Genomic DNA, 15,091 nt, shown 5'->3' on the forward strand with positions numbered 1-15,091 from the left:
ATGTGACTTTCCATTGATTAAATTCAGTGAAAGTTCCTTTGAATCTTCTCAGTTTTTTGCATTTATCCCTCCAGACAGCCTGTGGCCCCGCCCCCTTTCCGGCCAACACATGGGTCCAGCTGCGGCCGCTCCCCTAGCCTAGGCCCCGCCCCACCGGCTAGCGTGCCCCTACTTTTGGCGCGTTTCGGCCTTGCCCCGCCCACCCCGCGCGCCCCGCGCGCCCCGCCCACCCCGCGCGCGCCCCGCCCCCTAGGCGTCCCGCTGGCCCAGACCTAGGAACTGCTTGGGCTTGGGGGCAAGGAGTCGGGTCGCGGGTCTCCGGTGTCTCGGAGGTTGCCCGAGCTCTCCTAGCCTCCCGCCTTCGGAGGAGCCTACCCCGCGAGGGCGGGGCGATGCAGGGGAACCGGCAGCCGAGGGTCCGCTCCGGGAACCAGCCTCATCCCGCGCCCGCCATGAAGCCGGCGGGCAGCGGGGCCTGGGCCCACAGCCGCGCCGCACTTGACCGGCTGGAGAAGCTGCTGCGCTGCTCACGCTGGTAAAGACCGACTCTCGAGGGGGCTGCCGGGAGGGTCGCGGCGTGGCCAGGGGGCTCCTCAAACCTCCGATTTCCTCCTCTCATTCCCGCTCCCCTTCCCGCCCCCTGTTTGGGCGGGCGAGTAGTGTTAGTACCTGCCCAGGGATCTGGCGTGCTGCAGCCTAGGGGGTCGCGAAGAGTTCCACGCTACTTACGACTACAGGGATCTGGTGTTCGTTCTCCCCAGTCTGGCCCCCATTCAGTCCTTTCCCGGAGACTTTCTGTCTTTCAGTTGCACCAAACACCGTCTAAGATGGTAGTTTTTGAACTTTAGCGGGCAAAAGAGTATAGAGGTGTGGCTAAACAGGAGGATCCCAGTTCCCGCCTCCAGAGTTTGAATCGGTTAGGGCTGAGGCTTCTGCACTGTTCACCTTGCCCCTGGTTCTTGTGTCCAGGGTAATTTCAGAACCTTAGGCCCAGGGCTGTAAGGTTTGAAGAGGCCTGCTAAATATAAAGCTGCAGTCACTTTGCTGAACTGGCCCCTTTGACCAGTTCTCCGTCGCAGCCTTATTTGGGGAGGGGAAGTTTTGGGTACCCTTGTTGACAGTTGACTGAAGATGCCAGTGTAATGGACACTGCCAATTGCTCATTCAATTCCACATTTCCTTGGTTTGATCAAAGACTGTGTGGTTTGGGATTCCAGCTCCTAGAGATGCTATGTGTTATTAACTTTTGCTTATTTCCCTTCATACTGTTACACCATAGGAATCCTTTCATTTCAAGGTTTTCATTCCATCATTTTTGTGTCTGGTACTCCTTGCTTCTCCTTTTCCTGTAGTTTCTCCTAATATAGAGGTCAAGAAGGTTTATAAAAACAGAAAAGGGTTTGTCTCACTTTTCGTGCTCAAAAATCATTTATTGAGCCCCTGCTGCGTGCACATCGCAGTATTTCTGCATCACTATCACTCTGGCAGCTGTTCTCTCTGCTTGTGACTGTTCTGTCATATTTCTTTTTTGGACTTTGTTTTCTCACTGTGATTTCCAACTTGCAGAACTTAGTTGTACAGAAAGCATAAGTAATATAGCAACTTTTTCAAATTGAAAGGACTTAACTGTCAGAGTTTTGTACTTATATTTTGTTTTACAAAAACTTAAACACTTGTGACGAAATGACATCATAACACTCTAGAAAAGTGGCATGTTTGTACATGAAGACATTCTGAGTATGTGTGTTTTCCCATAGTTCACAGGTCATCCATCTGAGAATAAAAAATTTCAAACAAACCGGCTCTGCCAGTTGTTAAAACAGAAGCAACTTTGACTTTATTTGCAATGAAAATGACAATATTTTCATTGACTTTAAAATAAGTCAATGAAAGTTAGACATTCAGATGGTACATTTCAGCATGGAAGGCGTGAGGATAGCAGCATGTTGCTTCACTAGACAGTAGAGTTCGACTATTGGGGTGGCCACTGTGGTGATTATCATAGAACAAGTGATTGACAATAGTTGTCTTTTTTTTTTTTTTTTTTTTTAATTTGGCTGCATTCAGTCTTAGTTGCTTCACCTGGGACCTTTTTCTTTTTTTGTTTTGTTATGTGGGAGATCTTTCCTTGGCGGCACATGGGGTCAGTAGTTGAGTCACTTGTGGGCTTAGTTGCTGCAAAACTTGTGGGATCTTAGCTACCCAACCAGGGATGGAATGCGATGCATTCCCTGCATCGCAAGGCAGATTCTTAACCACTGGACATCAGGGAAGTCCTACAAGTGTCTTATAAAAATGCAAAAATACAGCCTGCTTGCTGAATGGTTTGGGGGAAGGTGGACAAAAGAGGTAATCTATGGGAATAACCTATAGGTTGTCCTCAAATCTAATAAGGCCAGTTTCAGTTTTATCCCCACCAGTATTTTTCCAGTTTTACTAAAGTGAGCAAACAATAAGAGCCAAAAGACTGAAAGTAGACATCAGTAATTAGGTCCAGACTTTTAATACAACTCATCCTGCATGGTTAATAATATTTAGCTCCAGTGATTGAAAACAAAAAATTAATATGTGAACCACTGATGGATTAACTAAATCTTAGCTATTCCTTTTGTGCTTGTTTTAACATAGGGCTCTGCAAACTCTAAGAGTCATATGGTACATATTTAAGGCTTTGCTGGCCACACACTGTCTGTTCTTTTATTTTTTACAACCCTTAAAAACATAAAAAAATTCTTTATTTTATTTTATTTTATTTATTTTTTATTAGTTGGAGGCTAATTACTTCACAACATTTCAGTGGGTTTTGTCATACATTGATATGAATCAGCCATAGATTTACACGTATTCCCCATCCCGATTTTTTAATGAAAGGTTGTTGTTGAACGATAAGACACGGGATTCTTGGCCTCCGGAGGAGATGAATTCAATCCGGGGCCAGAGACGAGGCTGGATCGCTCAGAGCTTTTGTGTAATAAAGTTTTATTAAAGTATAAAGGAGATAGAGAAAGCTTCTAACATAGGCATCAGAAGGGGGCAAAAGAGTACCCCCTTTGCTAGTGTTAGCAATGGAGTTATATACTCTGCAATGAATCCAAAGAATGTCTGGAGGTTGCAAAGACCTCACCAGACCTACTCTCATAATTTACATTTTAAGATAACAGAGTTGGCCAGAAGGTTTAATCCAAAGATTGTCCTCAGGCAGGATACATCCTTGTAAAGACCAGACCTACTCCCATAATTTATGTTTTAAGATAACAGAATTAGCCAGAGGGTTTAATCCAAAGACTGTCCTCAGGCAGGATACATTATTGTTATATAATCCTAAGGAATGTAGAGGAAAAAAAGTAAAAAAGTTTGTCCTTTCTTCCTCCTTGAATGTCCCAGACCTCTCTCTCCTTGGGGACCCCTAGACTTATCAACCTGCCTAGGAAATGACTCTCTCATTAGCTCGAAGGCTGTACAAAAACAGGCTTGATTTGGTGCATAGGCAGTAGTTTGCAAAACTATGTTAAAACATCTTAAGGTTAAAAAATCCTTTTTGATGGGAAATTTAGTGTCAAATGGGGTTTAGTGTTTAGAAATGATCAGTGTTCCTCTTCCTGTCATTGCACATTTGACATTGTCTGTGGCGAGTAAAGTATGGGAGAAAACCAGCCCAGTCTTCCCACTTAGGCTTTGTCTAGTGGCTGTATCATAGCTTGAAAGGAGCAACTCAGGATGTCCTGCTTCTTGCTTTTGCTGCGCATCATTCAAAACAACGTCATATTATCTGCAGTTGTGTGTCAGTATGTCCTTTTTATAGAGCTTCACAGTTTTACCCAGTGGGCTAGTGATTACCCCAATTACCCTGCATTCAGCTTGCAGCTGTTATCCATCTCCCTGTTCCCAGCTGTCACCTGTCCTGTGTAGCACATTGTATCTGTTTTGGAGCAAGCATTACTGGTGGGTGAGGGTGGATTGGCTACATTACAGGGCATCCTTTCTTGACCTTTAACATGAGTGTGACTTCAAGGCGAAGCTGATGAAATTGTTCAAGAGGCCAGATGTGACATGCCTCACAACTAGATAGTAGCTATTTAAAGATTTGGAAAAATGGTGACAGAAAGACTGTCGGTTTGAGAGACTGACAGAAAGCATGAGAATAATGTGTTCCTAAAGGAAGTAGGAATTAGGAAATGTAGTGGGAAAGCCCAGGTGTCATTCATTTGTCACTGTTTTGTGAGTTAAAATAATTAAATACCTCTTGATATATTTTTTTGGTGGGGGTTGGAGTTTAGCATCTAACACAATTTTAACTTGGAATTCTAGTGACTTTGTAAAAAATTGAAGTGTAGTTGATTTACCACGTGTATTAGTGTCTGGTGGACAGCAAAGTGATTCAGTTATCATATTATGTACATTTGTTCATATTTTCCATTATGGTTTATTACCATAAACCATTGATATTGAATATTCTCTGTGTTGTACTATAGGTCCTTATTCTAATGATTTTTTAAATCAACTTTTAGTAAAAAGTAAAAGCATAGTTTCGTGTTTTTTAAGATAGGTGATTTTATTTTTCTAAATTATCTCATCATTTTATTAATAGTAAAGGTGGTTGACATTGTTTTGAAGTTGCATAGCTTAGTGGTTAAGAGAATGGATTTTGGATCCTGGCTTCACATCCTGGCCCAGTGATTTTGGACAAATTATTTCATCTTTATATGTTTCCTTTTCTTCATCTGTGAGATTAGTTAGTAGTAGTTTTTTACTTTGTAAATTTGTTAAGGGAATTAAATGCGTTAATATTTATAAGGTACTCAGAGCAGTGTGTGTTCTGTTTGAATTGCTATATGGATGCTTGTAAAATAAAGGATCTGGAATTTGTCTTTCTTCACTAGTTCTGATTGTTCAGAGGCATTTTTACAGGCCATCGATCCTTTGATGGGATGATTATTGCCTTCATTGTTAGGACAATGAGCAACCGCTGAGGCACTACCTGTGTGCCCTGATGCTTTCCACCCTCAAGGAGGGTATCTTTAGCTGTAAGAGGTGAAATGTGTTACCTAATACACAATCTAGGGTGAATTAGGGGCTGCAGAAATGAGTACTTGTGTAGGCTAATGGAGGAAAGCTTCCTGGGCTTTTGAATTGGGATTTGGATAGACTTTTATAGGTGGAGCCAGATAGATTATAACAAATGAAAATATGCTAAAAAGTATATAGAATAACAAGGGAGTGAGTCAGGTGGGCAGAGTTAGGACAAGGTCAGATCCTAGATTAGAAGCATTGTTACTCCCTAAGGAAAGCCACTTATCAACCTTTCCCTGGACTCTGGCATCCTCATAAGTAAAATGAGGAAAACGGATGACTTGATTTTTCAAACTCTTTCCTATTCTCAGATTCTGGAATTATTAGCGTGTTTTGGATGCAAAATATCATTTAAAACTTTTTAGTGAAGTTGGATATACACATAGAAAAGGGCACAAACCATTGTATCATGTCCTCCAAATTGTGGGATTTGTTTACTTCTGTGATATTTTGATTTCTTTGATTGACACCTGTCTCTTTCACTTATACTACACATTTCATAAGGGTAGGTTCACATTTGCAGCCACAGTGTTGGACATATAGTTTCTTAGTGTTTGTTAAATTAAGGTATTAAAGCATTTAGGTTAAGGTTACATTGCAGGTGGAAGTACCAGAGGACATTGTTAGTTCATTTGAAATGCCAGGAATCCTCTATAGGTTCCTGGGGGATAATTACCCATAGTAAACATCGACTAAGGCTTCATCATCACATCCGGTCCCATCATTTCATGGCAAATAGATGGGGAAACAATGGAGACAGTGACAGACTTTATTTTCTTGGGCACCCCAAATCACTGCGGGTGGTGACTGCAGTTATGAAATTCAAAGATGCTTGCTCCTTGGAAGAAAAGCTATGACAAACCTAGACAGCATGTTAAAAAGCAGAGACATTACTTTGCCGACAAAGGTCTGTATAGTCAAAGCTATGGTTTTTCCAGTGGTCATGTACAGATGTGAGAGTTGGACCATAAGGAAGGCTGAAAGCTGAAGAATTGATGCTTTTGAACTGTGGTGCTGGAGAAGACTCTTAGAGTCCCTTGGACTGCAGGGAGATCAAACCAGTCAATTCTAAAAGAAGTCAGTCCTGAATATTCGTTGGGAAGACCCATGCTGAAGCTCCAATACTTTGGCCATCTGATCCAAAGAGCCCAATCATTGTAAAAGACCGTGATGCTGGGAAACATTGAAGGCAGGAGAAGAGGATGACAGAGTATAAGATGGTTGGATGGCATAACAGACTTTGCTGCAGTCCCAAGGGGTTGCAAAAAGCTGGACAGGAGTTAGCAACTGAACAACAACAAGAACAACAACGCTTCAGGGCACATGCAAAGGCGCAGGTCTTTTCCCTAGGGATTTAGGGCTAGAACCAGGACATGCACAGTCCTGTGACAGGCTACACAGACTTGATGTTATTTAGGGCTTGTGACTGCTAGGGAAACTTACCAGACACATTGAGCACCCTTTAGTTACTGACCCCTGTAGCAGAGGAGATGGTCTTGCAAGTGAAGTTACTGTTATGCAGGTCTGGGCCTGAGGAGAGTTTCAGGCTCAGAGTTCAAATTTGAAAGTTACCAGCAAATACATGGCAATCGAAAGCATACTCCTGGAAGTGAGTGGGAAAGAGGGTATAAAAATGTCGACTTAAAAAGTCACAACCTAGAATTTGAGAGTTATGTTTTATTCGGTGGGAATTTTTAGCACTTCCAGCACAGGAGACAGCATGTCAAGTAACCCTGAGAGAATTGCTTGGGGGCTGGGAGGAGTCAGTTTACATAGAAGTTGCAACAAAAGGTGGGTAGTCTGAATATCAAAAGTATTTTTGTGAATTAAAACTAGATATCTCAGGTTAAGGAATTTAGCACTTTTCTAAAGTGCTGCACTCAATATGCCAGCAAATTGGGAACACTCAGCAGTGGCCACAGGACTGGAAAAGGTCAGTTTTCATTCCAATCCCTAAGAAAGGCAATGCCAAAGAATGTTCAAACTACTGCACAATTGCACTCATCTCACATGCTAGTAAAGTAATGCTCAAAATTCTCTAAGCCAGGCTTCAGCAATACATGAACCGAGAACTTCTAGATGTTCAAGCTGGTTTTAGAAAAGGCAGAGGAACCAGAGATCAAATTGCCAATATCCGTTGGATCACTGAAAAAGCAAGAGAGTTCCAGAAAAACATCTATTTCTGCTTTATTGACTATACGAAAGCCTTCGACTGTGTGGATCACAATAAACTGTGGAAAATTCTGAAAGAGATGGGAATACCAGACCACCTGACCTGCCTCTTGAGAAACCTGTATGCAGGTCAGGAAGCAGCAGTTAGAACTGGACATGGAACAACAGACTGGTTCCAAATAGGAAAAGGAGTACGTCAAGGCTGTATGTTGTCACCCTGATTATTTAACTTATATGCAGAGTACATCATGAGAAACGCTGGGCTGGAGGAAGCACAAGCTGGAATCAAGATTGCCGGGAGAAATATTAATCATCTCAGATATGCAGATGACACCACCCTTATGGCAGAAAGTGAAGAGGAACTAAAAAGCCTCTTGGTGAAAGTGAAAGAGGAGAGTGAAAAAGTTGGCTTAAAGCTTAACATTCAGAAAACTAAGATCATGGCATCCAGTCCCATCACTTCATGGGAAATAGATGGAGAGACAGTGGAAACTGTGTCAGACTTTATTTTTTTGGGCTCCAAAATCACTGGATGGTGACTGTAGCCATGAAATTAAAAAGACGCTTACTCCTTGGAAGGAAAGTTATGACCAACCTAGATAGCATATTAAAAAGCAGAGACATTACTTTGCCAACAAAGGTCCATCTGGTCAAGGCTATGGTTTTTCCAGTGGTCATGTGTGGATGTGAGAGTTGGTCTGTGAAGAAAGCTGAGCGCCGAAAAATTGATGGTTTTGAACTGTGGTATTGGAGAAGACTCTTGAGAGTCCCTTGGCCTGCAAGGAGATCCAACCAGTCCATCCTAAAGGAGATCAGTCCTGAGTGTTCATTGCAAGGACTGATGCTGAAGCTGAAACTCCAATACTTTGGCCACTTGATGCGAAGAGTTGACTCGTTGGAAAAGACCCTGATGCTGGGAGGGATTGGGGGCAGGAGGAGTAGGGGACGACAGAGGATGAGATGGCTGGATGGCATCACCGACTCGATGGTCATGAGTTTGAGTAAACTGCGGGAGTTGGTTATGGACAGGGAGGCCTGGTGTGCTGCGATTCATGGGGTCTCAAAGAGTCGGACATGACTGAACAACTGAACTGAACTGATGTATGGGAAGATGCATTCCCGGCTCACAGAAGTATTCCTTTCATAGGCATCTCAGCTATTTGGGGCCAGTGGCCTCTGGGCTCACTGTAGGGAGTGGCTGCAGGCTATTGACTGCTGGATTGGGGGTATTGTTTTCCCTCCTGGTTGCCCTGCTGCTGCTGCTGCTGCTGCTGCTAAGTCACTTCAGTCGTGTTCAACACTGTGAGACCCCATCGACGGCAACCTACCAGGCTCCCCCGTCCCTGGGATTCTTGCCTGGAGTGGGGTGCCATTGGCTTCTCTCCTAGTTGCCCTTAGGGCTCAGAAAATCAGGGTTGAAGTCGCTGACTGTGATCCTTGTTTACTATACGGCAGGAATACTCCATCTCTCAAAGGTGAATGCCTGTGTCTAAGCCGTGAAACTCAGTATTTGAACATCAGGTAGGGGAAAGAAGTGAAGTGAAGTGAAGTCGCTCAGTTGTGTCCGGCTCTTTGCGACCCCATGGACTGTAGCCTACCAGGCTCCTCCATCCATGGGATTTTCCAGGCAAGAGTACTGGAGTTGCCATTTCCTTCTCCAGGAGATCTTCCTGACCCAGGAATTGAACCCAGGTCTCCCGCTTTGTAGGCAGATGCTTTATCATCTGAGCCACCTGGTAGGGGAAGTGATACTTTAAGGACCGGAGTATCAGCAGTTACTAGATACTGTTTTACTTTGATAGAAATGGAATATATCAGAAGACAAAATAACCAAAACTGTTTGAGTTGGATATACATGATATTCTCTGTGGCTTATCTGTCTCATAATAGCAGATTCTATTCTATTAGACATTAATGTATAGAATTCTGTTAACCCCTTTGATGTTTGACTCATTGATTTATTCAATATTTATTGACACTAAATAATTAGATATGCATATGACACCAACTTATGGCAGAAAGCAAGAGTTTCTTGATGAAAGTGAAACAGGAGAGTGAAACAGTTGGCTTGAAACTCAACATTCAGTAAACAAAGATCATGGCATCCGGTCCCATCACTTCACGGCAAATAGATGGAGAAACAATGGAAACCATGAGAGACTTTATTTTGGGGGGCTCCAAAATCACTGCAGATGGTGACTGGAGCCATGAAATTAAAAGATGCTTGCTCTTTGGAAGAAAAGTTATGACCAACCTAGAGAGCATACTAAAAAGCAGATACATTACTTTGCCAGCAAAGGTCCATCTAGTCAAAGCTATGGTTTATCCAGTAGTTATGTATGGATGTGAGAGTTGGACTATAAAGAAAGCTGAGTGCCTAAGAATTGATGCTTTTGAACTGCTGTGTTGGAGGAGACTCTTGAGAGTTCCTTGGACTGCAAGGAGATGCAATCTGTCCATGTCCATCCTAAAGGAAATCAGTCCTGAATATTCAATGGAAGGACTGATGTAGAAGCTGAAACTCCAGTACTTTGCCACCTGATGTGAAGAACTGACTCATTTGAAAAGACCCTGATGCTGGGAAAGATTGAGGGCAGGAGGAGAAGGAGACGACAGAGGATGAGATGGTTGGATGGCATCACCGACTCAATGGACATGAGTTTGAGTAAGCTCTGGGAGTTGGTGATGGACAGGGAGGCCTGGTGTGCTGCAGTCCATGGGGTCACAAAGAGTCGGACACAACTGAGCGACTGAACTGAATAATCAGACATGAATTATTTTTCCCTGTGATTTACTTGAATCTGACGTAGAGAATAACTGTGCAAAATAATATGCTTTCCTATCATTGTCCATATTCCTTTATTTGCTAGCAATTTTATTTTTTCCCCTCAAGAAAAAAACCCAGGTTGTTTAATTAACTTGGTGAGCCTTTGCAGTTTGGTAAGTGTGTTGGTCCACGCTTAAAAACAGCATGGGGATTTTCTGAAATGCATGAGCACTGTAGTAGCTGTCTTTGTTTTGTTGTTATTTAGTCGCTAAATCAGGTCCTTCTCTTTTGCGACCCCATTGACTGTAGCCCTCCAGGCTCCTCTGTGGAATTTTACAGGCAAGAATGCTGGAGTAGGTTGCCATTTTCTCCTCCAGGGGATCTTCCGGACCCAGGGAAGTCTCCTACTTGGCAGACGGATTCTTTACCTCTGAGCCACCAGGGAAGCCCAGTAGCTATCTTGCCTAATACTAAATAGCAGTTGATATCTCATGGAAACTTAGGGACCAATTCAGTTCAGAAATAGGTCTGCCTCAGTATTGTGATTGCAACTGAATTTACTTTCTTTTTCTTCTTTGCAAAGAAAATTTTCTGTCAGTAAGACTTTTTAAAAAAAATTTTGTTTTCCCTACTTATTTCTTCACTTAGTTATAATCCTCTGATTACAGGTCTTTCTAAATCAACTACATGTAAAGTAACAAAAGTATGATGGCAGATGGAAAAAAGTAAAGTAGCTGAATTTTCAAGGTGCAGAAATCCGGTTACCATGCAAATGTATTTTCTTATTCCTCTGGATTTTTTCCCCTGTATATCAGACAAAATACAGGGTGCAGATAAAATAGTATTGCTAATATAAATGCATTTTTGTATGTAGTCTTCTGCTTGATTCATTCCCTAAGGATTTATTGAAATCACATAGCACCATGCTAGGTAGGTAATGGTGTGTTGGGGAGCTCAGAAAAAATGAAAGTCAAGATTTCTTGTCTGTAGGACTACGATCTATTTGGAGACTTAAAAAAAAAAAGGAATCAGGAAGATAAAATACAAAATACTTAGTTTTCAACATTGGTTTCCAGAGCCCTGCTTGATGCCATGTGTGGAACTTTAGAATATTTTGGTCGGAAGTCACATGTTAACTTGGCTTATAAAGCTACCTGACTAGATGAGTAAGCCCCTTAGGAAGGAGTATAATGCAGTCAGCTTTGTGTCCTGTGTGTGTCTGCTGTGGGGTACAGGTTCTGCAGAAGTGAATGGTGTGGAAACAAAACTTGAAGTGTTTTTATGCTTCTTTGTTTAGTGTCACTGTTACTCTGTCATCCTGGAGAGTATTTGGAAAATGTGTTGGGCTTGAATAGTGTTGGAAGAGGAGGAACTGTTGATATATTCTAGACTGGGGACAGTCTGAGCAGTCCTCGGCTTGGCATTGGACTTAAGGTGTTTGAGAAATGTTAACAGACACTGACGGGTGTGATAAGAGCAGTTTTTGCTTTGGAGTAATCAAATTATGAAGAACTGTTTAAAACTGGGTTTTAAAACCTGAAAGTAATACATGTATATGCCAAAGAATTAAAATAACACAGTATACAGGCATTCAAGATTTGTTAAATGAATGACAAGTAAGTCTGAACCTTCTTCAAGAACCCACTGCAATCAATTACTTGTGTATCCCTTAAGTGGTTCTCCATTTGTATAAGCACTTTGTACCTCAGATGAGAGGATACCAATCAGGTAGATGTATCATGATTTATTTAACCATTTCCTTGGTAGAAATTTAGTTTCCAGTCTTGTGCTATATAAACACAAGACTTAGCCTAGAGTGAATGTCCTTGTCCATGTGTCTTTACATGTAAAATTTTAAAATTGAAATTATGCCTGAACACAGTTGACAAAATCAATGACTGAACTACTGTAATGAAACATTCTTTTGCCTCATTCCTGTCACCTTTGAGTTCTGTACTCCAGGTGCAGCCTCTTTCATCCCTTAGTTCTTTTAACTTCCACGTGACCAAATGCGTTTCTATTGCTAGTTCTAGATTTTTTTCCATTTTGGACATTATTTGTTTATTTCCTAACTTCCTACTCTGAAAGATGACTTTTCTGATTACCAATGATCAACTTTCTACTGTGGAAGATGACTGGATATCGTATTCAAAGTACAAAATAATTTTTAGTCATTACTGTGAAGACCTAATGTCCATTGTCTGCCTTGAGATGACTTGTGCTATTCTGAATTCTTTAAAAAAATATGTATGTATATATATCTAACATTTTATCTTAGTCTCTGGAAGCTTTTGGTATCTTGTTTAGATAGATATCTTTACTGTTTTGAAGTTTCAGTTTTGCAAGCTTCTGAGATTATCTGAAAAATAACTTGCTGGCAGTAGAATAGTTGAGTTAAAGTTTGGCACATTTAAAATTTTGATAGGTATTGTCTGGTTGTAATAAGAATTCTTTTATTCCAGAGAGTCTTCTCAGCGGAGCTCTAGACATTTGAGGAAGTCTCACTTTTGACAGAAATTGGTGTCACCTTCTGTGTAGCGAATCTATTCTTTGAGCTCTTCTGTTAGAATTCTTTTGAACTACTTCCAGCTTTGGCTATAACACTCCTCTCCCTGCTCCTTCCCCTAACTCATACATGAATGCACTTTTCATTCACTCTCCCACTGTCTTTTCTCATTTAACAGCAATAAAAAATATTTTCAAGGTCATTAATTAAAATAATTACTATAGTTGACCAGTTATTTATAGTACTGGATTCATTTCTAATTGCACTGTAGTATCTTGTTGCTGGGGTGAAGGGTAAGAACTGTAGATCAAGAAATTCATTTTAGGAAGGAAATTTATGTTTATAAATAGAATCAAGTCATTGAGTCAAGTATTGGCAGAGAAAGCCAGAAGGCTCTGGGAGGGTACACCTCCATTGAGAAATAGGAAAAGAAACAACTAAGGAAGTATTGAACTCAGCAAATTAAGAAAATTAAAACTCAGGGAAGGTTTCAGGAAAGAAGGTGAGGTTGATGTTATTTCACAGGGATGTCGGGGAGAATGAGGACCAAAACATGTTTTGGTGAGCAGTGTGAACAGACGGATGGGAGTTAAAGCTAGGAAGAAAAGGCAGATTAGCTCAGTGGTCCCCAGCCTCCAGGATCTAACGCCTGATAATCAGAGATGGAGCTGATGTAATAATAATAGAAATAAAATGCACAATAAACGTAATGCTCTTGAATCATCCCCAAACCCCACCCACTCCCCACTAGTGCATGGAAAAATTGCCCTCCACGAAACTAGTCCCTGTGCTGTAAAGGGTTGTGGACTCCTGGATTTGCTGGTGAGATTTCTTACTTAAGATGTTAAATATACAAGAAAGGGAAGAGCTAGAGTGGAAGGGAGAGTTGGGGGTAGGGTCTAAAGGGTTTTGTTTTTTTATGTTGCAGTAGAGATTAACTTTGCATGTTTAGATGCAGCTAGAAGATGAAAGGTGGCTATAGTCATGTGAATAGACTCTTTTAGAAAGCAGGGAAGATAAGGGATCCAAGGACAAATAGAGCAGCACATTTTAAGAAGGAAGAATGACTGAAGGAGGTCTTTCCCTCTGAACCTGGAGGGTGGGGAAGTAGGAATAAATCTGGGAGGACAAAGCTCACACTGTTTGGCTTCAGTAAGATTAATGGGATTTAGAGCTTGGGCATTGCTTTAATAGTCTATTCATTTGTTTGTTTACTCACAGAACACCTACTACATCATTTTGGTAGAGATACAACGGTGAGGAAACTACCTGATGAGTTTTAGAGACAAGTTTGTATGTATTTCTGTCTTTTTTTAGTGGTTATTCAGAGCCTGAGTGCAGGCATGGAAGGAGCTGACTGGGGGCTCTGTCTAGCATTGTGGATTGGCATTCTTGAGTTTCTGAGAGGTTGGTAGAATTAGGGTGATGGTGAAGATGGTGCTGAAGCGTGTAAAACTCTGTGGCCTGGGCTGGTAGGGAATCCAAGCAGCTAATACTGAATGGAAGTCTCTCCAGGTGGAGAGTAACCTGAAGGTGGAGGTTTGGTCAGGGTGACGGGATAAAAGGGAGGGGGGATATTATGATAAGAGGACGTTTGGTCACAAAACTTTTGAGATCTCAGAGGCAAAGCTTGTAATGAAGTAGAGTTTAACACACTTATTCGGAGATCAGAGGTTAGGTTTGGTAGCTCGAATAATGAACAGAAATTATAGGACTAGCGTGAGCATTGTAGCAGAGATCATCTGAATTGCCAGAAGTTGCCGGCACCAGTCATATTTTTGTCACTTTGTTCTATGTAGTGTGATAGAGAAATCAGATGTTCTGAGTTTTTAAAAAGTGATGGGTTTTATAATGTCAGTGAGCACCATTTTCAATATCTTGAGAATAACATTGTGGGTGTGCTCTGTTTTTAGCACTCTTGCTGGAAAGCTCAATTTCACTTTAATGTTCATATCTATTAAAATGTGCAGTGTGATGCATTTGATCTTTCAAGAAACTTAGAGAGCTATTTTTATTGATACGTGAGATGTGTGCAGAGATAATTGGATAATAATGATGTAAATACCTAAAGGTCCTAGGGTTAGTATAATAAACTAGAAAAAGTTCATTTTTAAAAAGCTTTACTTCTGTTTTTTCTTACTTCATTACGCCCTCTGACTTTAATGACTTGATCTGTGTTTATTAGTTAAGTAGCTTTACCGTCTTAGGATTATCAAACTTAGCAGGTGTTTTTTGATGGACAATGCTGGGGATACTTAATTTTCTGCAGACCGCCAACCTGACGATTCCTATTCCCGGTTGCTTTAAAGAATAAAACAATTTCCTGTAAGTAGAAAGAATAGCTGCATTTCTGAAAAGACATCTGTAAAAAATAGATGGCTACTTGACAACAACTGGAAAGCAATTTTTTTTAATGGGAAACCATAAATTTTTATGGTCAAGGGGACCAGATGTCCTATTTTTCTATGACAGTCTTGGTTTACACTTGCTATTCTATCCAGTTATCACTGCCCTTCACTCTCAGAAGTATTTTCATTTGGACAATACACTGTATAGTCATTCTATTTGTGGGTCTC

At 41.3% G+C, this 15,091-nt stretch overlaps 1 protein-coding gene across 2 annotated transcripts in view; it reads left to right on the forward strand.

The window, feature by feature from the left end:
• The first annotated feature begins 259 nt into the window (after positions 1-259).
• BARD1 (BRCA1 associated RING domain 1) overlaps positions 260-15,091 on the forward strand; it is an 84,291-nt gene continuing 69,459 nt past the window's right edge. The window contains exon 1 of one of the 2 annotated variants that reach the window (XM_043910134.1): positions 260-535. In XM_043910134.1, the coding sequence (XP_043766069.1) occupies positions 393-535 (143 nt within the window). In that variant the 5' untranslated portion in view covers positions 260-392. The remainder of the gene's footprint in view (positions 536-15,091) is intronic. The other variant, XM_043910135.1, reaches the window with a different exon arrangement.

This window comes from Cervus elaphus, chromosome 8, assembly GCF_910594005.1.
Source record: "Cervus elaphus chromosome 8, mCerEla1.1, whole genome shotgun sequence".
Lineage (NCBI taxonomy): Eukaryota > Metazoa > Chordata > Mammalia > Artiodactyla > Cervidae > Cervus > Cervus elaphus.